The sequence below is a fragment of the Ursus arctos genome, unplaced genomic scaffold (genome assembly GCF_023065955.2).
Source record: "Ursus arctos isolate Adak ecotype North America unplaced genomic scaffold, UrsArc2.0 scaffold_23, whole genome shotgun sequence".
Lineage (NCBI taxonomy): Eukaryota > Metazoa > Chordata > Mammalia > Carnivora > Ursidae > Ursus > Ursus arctos.
Window position 1 is genome coordinate 5,008,296 of NW_026622908.1, and position 11,055 is coordinate 5,019,350.

The 11,055-nt window shown below is 43.4% G+C and overlaps 1 protein-coding gene across 2 annotated transcripts in view; it reads right to left on the reverse strand.

Moving 5' to 3' along the window:
* Window positions 1-6,815, reverse strand: part of RRAS2 (RAS related 2) — a 71,638-nt gene extending 64,823 nt beyond the window's left edge. The window contains exon 1 of one of the 2 annotated variants that reach the window (XM_026486765.4): window positions 6,415-6,815. In XM_026486765.4, the coding sequence (XP_026342550.1) occupies window positions 6,415-6,522 (108 nt within the window). In that variant the 5' untranslated portion in view covers window positions 6,523-6,815. The remainder of the gene's footprint in view (window positions 1-6,414) is intronic. The other variant, XM_026486768.4, reaches the window with a different exon arrangement.
* Window positions 6,816-11,055: the final 4,240 nt, after the last annotated feature.

An 11,055-nucleotide genomic window follows, 5' to 3' on the forward strand; every position in this document is an offset into this window, starting at 1 on the left:
GGTAAACACATATACAGTCAAATCTACATCTATTTTATGTCTCCGGATATAGTGCACTAAGAACAACTCATTATTTCCATGTTATTCCTGCCCCCAAAATGCATAACCCAAATTTAACCATGAGGAAACAGACAAATTGAGGGAACTCTACAAATAACTTATACTCTTCGAAAATGTCAATGTCCTAAAATACAAAGACTAAAGAACTGTTCCAAATTAAAGAAGACATGGAAACGGAATGTAGTGCATAATCTAAGATTTTTTCTCCTGCTATGAAGGGCATTATTAGGACAACCGGCAAAATCTGGAAAAGCTCTGCACATTACATTAGTAATATATCAATGTTAATCTCTGATGTTGGTTATAGACTACGTTTATGTAAGCAAATGCCCTTGTATTTCGGAAATATACATGGAGATACTTAAAAATAAGGGGTCAACATCTTCAACTTACACTCAAATGATTTAAAAAAAATAGCATAGATGGGGGAAGGGATAAAACAAATATGGCAAAATGTTAGCATTTGGAAAATCTGAGTCAATTTTTTTTTTAAAAAACATTGGATGTTACTTTGACATTTATATCCATATCGAGTACTGAACATGTACTTACTTGTATACAAAGCTCTTTCTCCTAGAAAAAACATCACCATATGAGGTGACAAGATAAGTTGGCGGGCAATATTAAACTACTAATATCTACAAACAAATTCTGTGACTGCAATATTTTTAATTAAACTATGATTTAATGCTATGTAACCAGTAAACAATCACATTGCTTTTATAAAACACTAAAAATAAAATGTAATTTATAAGGCAAAAAGAACTTGTTCTATGTCTCCAGTAGCATAACTTTCTTTCAGAACCACACAGAAAATAAGTGAATATATAAATCTTTGCCTTTTTCATAAAAGCCTGAGAGCTGTTTCTCTTTGCAAAGTAGAAATAAATCAAAGGCCTACCAAGGACATTACTTTAAACTAAGTTTCAATCCCAAACACAAACTCAGCAACTCTGCCCAAAGTAATTCAAGATCAAGGCCTTGCGAGAAGACTCACTATTAACTCCACAATGTCTACCAACTGAGTGAAAGTCTTTTATTCATTATCACTTTTCAGTAAGGACAGAACATTTCTATTTTTCCTCACAAAAAAGGAAAGAAGGAAGGGAGGGAGGTAGAAATCTTCATACGGCATCATAAAATCTGTTTCAATTTTATGTCAATTAATTTGAAAAGGGAACCTTTAGGGGCTCCTAGGTGGCTCAGTTGGTTAGGTGTCCGATTCTTGATTTTGGCTAAGGACGTGATCTCATGGTCATTGAGATCAAGATCTGTGATGGGCTCCAAGCTCAGCAGGTAGTAAGTGGCCACTTGAGATTCTCTCCCTCTCCCTCTGTCCCTCCCCCCCCCCAAAAAAAAAAGAAACGAATAAGAAAAAGGAAACTTAAAAAATTAAAAAATAATACTGCTTTAAAAAAGTCTCTTTTCAGGGCTCCAGGGTGACTCAGTCGATTGAGGTCTGCCTTCCGCTCAGGTCATGATCCCAAGGTCCTGGGACAGGACCCTGCCTCAGGCTCCCTTGCTCAGTGGAGAGCCTGCCTCTCCTTCTCCCTCTGCTGCTCCCCCTGCTTGTGCTCTCTCTCTCCCTCTCTTTCTAATAAATAAATAAAATCTTTGGGGGGAAAAAGTCTCTTTTCCCACCTCTTACCCCTTTTAGAGTTATCAATTTAATTCCTAACCAAATTAACAACTACTTTCACTTCGAAATTTGCAAAAGACCCACATTTCAGCCTCACAGGTGAATTAAAAATCTCATCCCAGTAGGCAGCTGCCTGTCATCACCACTTTGTCTTCTAATGGTACTATACCAAGGGGAAAAACAGGATTCTTGACCTATTCAACAGAAATGTCCCCACTACACTCCTCCAACATTCCCCCATCCCAATAAGGAGAGCCGCACACATGTTAGAATGAGTAAGAAGAAGGAGTTTTAAGAAACCTAAGGTTAGAATTTCCTTTTGCTTTTCCTTTGACAAGAGTGGCCATCCTCTTCCTTGCGTGCCTACCATCTCTATGCAGGAATTGCCAGCAGATCCGTTACCAAAATGAGGTGTTATCAAAATGAGGCGACCTCTAATAAGTACCACCATCAGGAGAGGTGCCTTATTTTTCAATACTAAGAATTCATTTGTAAATTACTCTGAAAATGTAAAGCAATATATTTGCACACAAAAAAGTAAGTCCATAGCTTCAAATTCACAGACACGAGTTATTTTAAGTGACTTCTGCTGCAGGGAGTGTCTTCAAGACATTGCAGAAGAGCAGCAATTCCGGAACCTAAACCCACGCCCTTCACACGTGGATCAATTAACTATAACATAAATACAGGAGTCTTGAAATCTCTTCTAGGATCTCTGCCCCAGGAAAAGTCAATGAAAAAGCATTCAGCAAAAGACAAACTCTGGGTAAAAAGCAATGTCTGGGTCAGGTCCAGACTAACAGGTTGTTAACACTGACTAAAACTCAACACGTGAGCAACCAACTACCCCCTACACAGTTCAAAATCTGACAAACTACTGAATAAAGTCAGGATGCTAAACAAAGACTAAAAGCTGGGAAATTCCTCTAATTCTGTAAAACACGTGTGTTCTCTTCTGAGAGTTAGCAGGTAAAGCATTAACCCAAAACCCCAATAATAACTCCATCATTTCCTAAAAACCAACTTGCAACTGATAAAAAGAAGTTTCCCCAACTCAAAACGGGACCAACATTTATCACCTAAATACCACATAATGTGAAGAGGGGAGTTTGAGGTTGGGGTGGGAGGTGGGCGGTGCTGAAGGCTTAACAGACCAGATTATGTGTCAAGGAAAAATGCAGAAATTACAAATTTTGTTTTGGAAGAACAAGATACAGAAGTAATAGCAAATAAAACCAAGTAACTAATTATTATGAACTTACTCTGTAGGTGGCACTGTGCTGAATGATATGCGTGCATTATTGTATTTATGCCAAAAATCCTAAAGGTACTATTACTAGTCTCCCTTTTCATACAGGGAAACTGAGGCTTGGAGAACCCAAGACACTTGACTAAAAGACACACAGCCAGTTAACTAAATAAGAAAAAAACCAGAGTTTCAAAGGTGCAGAGATTTGTTCACCCAAACTCAACATTTTATGGAGGAAAAAAATAAAGCCTTGAAAAGACTGAGAAATTAAAAGATTCCTCAGCATCACCTGAGTAGGGAGACCAAGAATCCAGATATGCAAAACTCTCTCCATTTCACTCTGTACAATGTTAAGATCATTTCCTAACTACAGTTTACTCATCATTTAGGTATTCTATTTACCAACAAAACTTAAAACGTTTTTCAAAAAACTATGAACAATAGAAACATTAACTCCACGTTTTACATTTTTATGCAGACACTTTATGATCCGCTAAATTCATTTTTAAAGAGGAAAAGGCACCTCAATTAAGTAATTATTGCCTTAATTTCCTATTTTGCAGCTCTTCATATGAATAGGTCCCAAGTACATCTAAGGTTAAAGAAAGTCAAGGCTAAAAACAAAGTCGTTTTTAAATTCTCGATTCCCCAACTTATATTTTTTCTGCTCAAGATTATATAATAGAAAAATATATACTGAACACTAAAAAGTCATTTCAGGAGACTTAAAAAGTAAATAAAACCGATTTGTGTCATCCTGATCTCCTATAACAAGAACTGACTTCCACCTGCTAAGATTATTATCCTCCTGCCATCTCCTCTCCCTCCAATTACTACTGCTAGGCAATCACAGCAGAATGAATTTTAATTTCCCCAGAGCCAGACAATAAATAGTGACTCTATTAAGTGTAGATGATAAATAGTCACTTTAGCTCCATAAGATTAATATAACAACAATAATATCTGTAGACTTATTATGCACTAGGCATTGTTTTAAGCCCTTGACATAGGTCAACTCATTTAATTTTCACCTCAAGAGTATGAGGTACTTTGTATTTCCCCAGATCACAGATGGGGAAAATTGAGATACCGAGAGGTTAAGTAATTTATCTAAGACTTTACATGCAGCAAGTGGAAGAGTTGAGACTCCATCCAGGTGGACTGGCTTCTACCTCTGCAGAAAGTCTCCTCGGAGTCAGAGCCCATTCCTCCCTTCCACGGGCTCTAACACCTCTGCCTCTCCCACTCCCCTCCTTGCCTGCCTTCTCCCTCTCCAAAATAGCATATAATTCCCCATACTCACATAAGATGCATTCTCTCTCCCTACCACCAAGCCTACACACTACTTTTATCAATTCTTCCCAAACTGACTTTTCCCCCCAATTCTGAATTCCCTTTGCATTTAAATGTGTTACAGAATTATACACACTTACGTGTAGCCATCATTAACTGAGTACATACTATGTGACACAGTGCTCAGAACATTCTCTTAAAGGATTATAAACAATGTGTGATCCCATCCATTTTGCTGATCATTGAATTGAGGCTCAGCAAAGCTGAATATTCTGGCAGTGTTCTCACAACCAATAAATGACAGAGCAAGACAGACATTTAAGTTGACTTCAAAACTCACGTTTTCCCGTGTGTGTGTGTGTGTGTGTGTGTGTGTTTCTCATCCATACACGTATGCCTCCTTTACTTCTTTTACATCATCTAGTACAGTACTATTCATAAAGGAGGTGTTTCTTTAACAAATTAATTCCAGAGAATGATTTTTAAAAACAGTAATTACTGTTATCTTAGCAGTTTCTAAAACTATTTCCCAAAAGCAGAAGGTTCCAATACCTTAATTAAATAACTTACAGATGTAAATACATTCAGATGGTCCTTCCCCACAAAGGACCTAAGTATGTGTAGTTTAACCTTTCAGGTGACACTTTACTAATACTGAAACCCAGGATTCTTCTCTCACTCCTCACCACTGCCGGCCCCCCAACTACAGTCCCCAAAGAAATTTAAGCTATAAATTGTTTTGCTTTGCCATCAGTTAAAGTCTCTCTCGGCCCTAGGGAAATAGCAACATGACAATATCCTTGATTCTGCAGCCTGCTAAACTTAAACCAATCTCACCTCTTACTCAGTGTGATTTTTTTTTAAACCCACTTAATGAGCATACTGTAAATGTTCATTACATAAACATCTTCTCTTCCTGGACACAAAGGTTTTAGCAGCAGTTTTTAACCCCTTGAAATATTATAACAACAATTATTGCTCATTTAGTCAATGTGAAAGGTAACAATCACATTCATGTTAACAGTACTCTGTACTTTAATGTCACTCTAAACGTTAAGTGAAATGAAATAAGCCATTCAAGTATCCCAGCACGTAACAAATGGATGAAATGGAAACCAAAAATTAATTCTTGACCAAAGCATCTTAACAGTACTCTTGATATAGTAAGAATATCTTTGTTACCTGTTACAACGGAGTACGTTCGTTGTCTCCCAGCATTTGCCACACCTTTTAGGTTGACAAAAGCAGAGAGACATCTGGGTTTCTCATTTTTAAAATCCCGAAAAAGATCACTCAAACCTCTTAACAAGAGCAAATCCTAAGAACGAAGAATTCCACCGCCCTTTTCTTTACCACAAGCCCTGACTTTCGACTCTAGCAACCAGAGAGAGCTGGGAGTGGAGGAGTGGGTAGTTGGAACAGATACAGAAGGCACGCCCCGGTCGGTCATCTCCTAGCCTGGCCCATCCCAAACTTCACCTTGGCAAAGCGAGAAGCAGGAAGGCACCAGGAATTCCTAGGAAATGGTCTCACCCTATCGGAGAACATTCTTAACTTCCTCGAAGCCACCATTTCCCTCGGGCATTATCACACACTCCCACCCGGACATATTACCTAAGAGATTACTTAAAAGAAAAGCACAAACACACACAAAGAGAAACACACAGCTCGAAGCCGGCAGCTCCGGCTCAGCGTGCGCGGAGAAACCCGCAGACCACGCGCAGCCGCGGCCAAGTTGCCACCGCGATCGCACCGACGGTTCAGGAGGCGGCCGCGGCGACTGGAAGCCCACCGCGACGGGCTGGAGCCCCACACCCGACGCCCCAAGCCCCGGCCGCGGGGCAGGAAGCCCGGCACCGCGGCGCAGCCTCCTGGGAGGGCTCGGCCCCGACCGGAGCGATAAGGTGGATCGGCGCTTCCCACCCTGCCAGCTCCGCCCTCCCGGACACATTCCTGAGAAGCCCGACTCCCGGGACGCCGAGCAGGGCGCCGGGCAGGCAGGAGCGCGGCGCCACGGCCGCAGGGCAGGAGGGCAGAGCCGGGCCCGCACCCCCACCCGCCCCCGGCCCGCGCGGCGCCTCCGGGGCGGGGTCGCGGCAGCCGCCCCGCCACAGGTAGCGCGAGCCCCCGCCCGCCGCCGCCCCGGCGCCCCCGGCAGGCCCGCTCCAGGCACCTGGATGAACTGGATGGTGAGCGCCGACTTGCCCACGCCGCCTCCGCCGACCACCACGAGCCGGTATTTCTCCTGGCCGGAGCCGTCCCGCCAGCCGGCCGCGGCCATGGGGACGCCGCCGAGCCCGCCCGGCCACGCCGAGCCGCCGCCCGCCCTAGGCCCGGCTCCGGGTACGTGTGCGGCCGGCGGGCTGCGGGCGAGCGGCGGGCGGGGGTCCCGGGCGCCGGGAGCTGCCGGCAGGGCCGCTCCGGGCGGCAGCGCGGCGCCCGGGCTGGCCGGGTCCCGCCCGAGGCGCGGAGAAGCGGGAGGACCGCAGGGGCCAGGGGCGGCAGCGGCCGGGGGGCGCGCTGCTCCACACGTCTCCGCAGCGCCTGCCGAACGCTGCCTCCAGCGCCGCTACAAATGGCCGTCTGGGGGCCGGGCTGCTAGGCTGAGGTGCTGCATATGCATGAGGGGGCGGGGCGGGGCGGGGCCGCTCTGGCCCGGGCTGAGACTCCAGCGCTGACCCCCGGCGGCTCAGACCCCCGCGGACCCGCCCCTCCGATCCCTCGACGATGAGAGTGAGTCGAGTGAGCTAGTGAGTGAGTGTAAGCGTGTAAGTGTGTAAGGTGTGGGAGTGAGATTCGTGCGCTGACGGAGGGCGGCTCAGACCCCCGCGGCCGGACCCCTCCGATCCCTTGACTGTGTGTGAGTGTGTGTGTGTGTGTGTGTGTGTGTGTGTGTGTGTGAGCGCGCGCGCGCGTGCGCGTGTGAGCAGAGTGGGTGTCAAGTGGGAGTAGGAAGAAGACAGTAGACAGTGTGTGACCATAACTGTGTAATGTCAGGGATTGTCAGGGATTATGCGGATGAAAAAATACAGTATGTGAAGGCGTGTGTGAAAAATAGAGCAGTTGTCATCTTAACTGAGTTTTTGTAGGAGAGTAAATATCCTGTGTTAAGAGTACAGATGGCGACCATGATTCTGTGAAAAACAGTGTGTGACAGTGATTGAGGATCAGAGCTGTGTCACAGTAATTGTGTGCGTGATGGGTTGCAGTGGTGAGGATGTGTGAGGAACGTGACAGAGACTGAGAGTGGGGAATAAGTCACAGTGATTGAGGGTGCATGGGTAAGTGTGAATGGGACAGGTTTTGTATGTCAGGAGAGTGTCCTAGTGGCTGCATTTATGTGTGAGAAATACGTGGTCATTGTCTAGAAGACTGTAAGTGAGAGGTTAGTTTATAATTATGTACATACTTCATACCAGGCACCGTACTCAGTGCCAAAGATCCTTTCCTGAACAGAGCGGTGTCCCTGTTCCCTCAGGGAACTTAGAGTCCAATGGGGGAGACAGCCAGGACAACAACAAAATTATAAGGCATAATGATAAGCACTGTAACTATTAAGCACCATGCAGCATGTGTGCCCATAGCAGAAGCATTCACCCGAGAGTTGGGTAGTCAAGGAAGGCTTCCTAGAAGATCTGAAGAATAACTAATAGAGACAGGTGAATAATTAGAAGAAAGGTACTCCAGGGAAAGGAAACTGCATGTGCAAAAGCCAGAGCTGAAAAGATACGAATTGTGTCACATGATTTTGAATGTTTTGGGGAAGTTTGCATGCCAGTAATTGTGAGTGAAAAGGGATTATGGGGGCGTCTGGGTAGCGCAATTGTTTAAGCCTCCAACTCTTGGTTTCCACTTAGGCCCTGATCTCAGGGTCATAGAGCCCTGCCTTTGACTCTGCGCTCAGGGGGGAGTCTGAGCCATTCTCTCTCGCCATTCTCTCTTCCTCTCCCTCTAACCCTCCCGCTAGTTCTCTCCCTCTCTCCCTCTCTCTCAAATAAATAAATAAATCTTTTTTTAAGTGATTATCTATGTGTATGGCAGTTTAACCAAATGTAGCAGGAATCACAGCTCAATGTAGAGGTAGTGTCAGGTAGTAGATAAGGCCATAGGCTCTGGGGCCAGACTGTCTGGATTCAAATCCTAGCTCTTTCACTAAAGGTGTGATGTTGGGAACTGAAACTCTGTGGCCCAAATTTTGTCTTCTCTAAGGAAAGTAAGACTACTTACCATAAGGGTTGTTTGTTGTTGTTCTTGTTCTTATTTTTCAGTAAGAATCAAATGAGTTAATACCTATAAAGCACATAAAACAGTGCCTGGCACGCAGTAAGCTTTTATGGCAGTTTTGGAACATGACTGCAAGTTCTCAGACACTACTTAGTGACGTCCTTGGAACCAAAAGAATGCAGCAGAAAAGATGTTGCAGAACTTCCAAGGCTAGGTCAGAAGAGACCGTACAGCTTCCACCTGTTCTCTCAGGATTCTCATTCTGGGAGAAACAAAGTAAGAAGTTTGACTACCCCAAGACTCCCGTGCTAGTGAGGCCACATGTAAGCATGCAAGTCAAAGGTACAGCTGAGCTCCTAGCAGACCGCCAGCATCAACTGCCAGCCTCGGGAGACATCTTGGATATCCAACGCTGTCGAGCCTTCAGCTGAGGGCTGTCCCTCCTGGCATCTGACTGCAAGTGCATGAGGGACCCCAAGCAAGAGCTGCCCAGACCAGCCCTTCCTGATCCACAAAATCATGGGCAAAATGAAGTAGTAAACTGGTTGTGCTTCTTTCAGTTTTTCATTTGGAAATTATTTCCATGTGTAAAGTAGAAAGTACACCCATACACCACCTTTACCCAAATTCCACTATTGTGAGCATTTTACTCCCCTAGTTCTCTCTTTTATATGTATATATAGGAAACACACACACATATATACATATATATATAATCCATATATAAAAATGAATTTTTTGAACCATTTAAGAGTAAGTTACAGACATTATGGCCCTTTGCCCCTAAGCACTTCAGTGTATATTTCCTAAAAATAAGGATATTATCTCATATTATCTCACAGTACAGCTATCAACTTTAGTAAATTTCATATTGATATGAATATTTTAATCTAATCTACATTGATATTCCAATTTTGTCTGTTGACTCAATAATGTGCTTTAGAGCATTCTCCCCCCAGCACAGGATTCAGTCCAGGATCAAGCATTGCATTTAGTTGCCAAACTCTTTTTATCTTTTTTTAGTGTGGTACAAAATGGTTGTTTTAAACACCTATTTTGGGGTGAGAGGAAACAAAATATTACAGCAGTAATCGCCAGAAAGGCCTCAATGACAGATATATCATCAATATGAAAAGAAGGAGAAAAAGGAGAGAGAAAAGAAAGAGGAGCCCACCTCAGAGAGGTGCTGAGAAAGGGCCAGTTAATCTTCCCACAAATGTCTCTCGATGTCTGCGTAGCCCTAAAATTGCCTATAGCCCTAAAATTTCCCATAATCCTTTAGGAGCAAGAAGATGACCAGTGTCCGCCTTATGCTCCTTGCCTTCTGAAGCACCAGCCTATTTTCAGTAGAATCTATTTCAATCACCTAATTTGTAAGCCGCTTCTATGCCTAAGTCCCAACCAAGATTTTCTTTCCTTCCTACCCGGCACCACTACGATCCCTGTGTATAGGGACAATTCCTGAAACCAAGCAAGCAAAACCATCCTACAGAAACATGTGCCGGCTGCCTCCCAGTCATCCATGTCTCCCTCCTTTCAAATAGTATCTCCAAATTTCCCCTCTAGTTTATGAATGGCACCCACCCTCAGCGCCAGGGGTTCACTCTAATTCACTTAAGATTATCAACTTCCACTAGCCACGGTAATTAGCTGGAGGATGGGTAGATAGTCTAAGTCAGGGCAATCAGGAACAGTTTCAACTGTGGAATCAAAACTACAATGAGATACCACTTCACACCCACTAAGATCACCATAATAAAAAAGCCAGATAATAGCAATCATTAACGAGGATGTGGAGAAACGAGAACCCTCACACACTGCTGGTAAGAATGCAAAATGGTGCTGCTGCTTTGGAAAACAGTCTGGCATTTCCTCAAAAGGTGAAACATAGACTTACCATATAACCCAGAAATTCTTCAGTATAGACCCAAGATAAATTAAAACATATGTCCATACAAAAACTTGTACAGGTAAGTTCATAGCAGCATATCCATACTAGCTAAAAAGTAGAAATAACCCAACTGTCCGTCAGTTGATGAGTGGGGAAACAAAATGTGGTATATTCATGCAACAGAATTTTATTTGGCAATAAAGAAGATGAGGTACTGATTCATGCTACAACATGGACGAACCTTAAAAAATCACGCTAACTGAAAGAAGCCGGTTACAAAAGGCACATATTATATAATTTCATTTACATGGAAGGTTCAAAGTAAGAAAATCCATAAAGGCAGAAAGTAGATTAATGGTTGCCAGGACTGTGGAGAAAATGCTGAGTGACTGATAATGGGTATGGGGTTTCTTTCTGGAGATAGGAAAATATTCTGAGATTAGATAGTGATGATGGTGGCACAATTCTGTAAATACACTAAAAACCATTGAATTATATACACTTTTTAAAGTGAATGTTATGGTATATGAATTAAATCTTAATAATACTACGGGGAGAAAAGATTCAATTGCAGGATTTTATCAGAGCTATCAAGAAAATGTCTTTTTATTTCAAGATGTCCCCTGTATCAACTCTATTCCTTTATTATTATTATTATTATTAGATTCAAAGTCGAGTGTTCAGCAAGCAAGAAGCTTA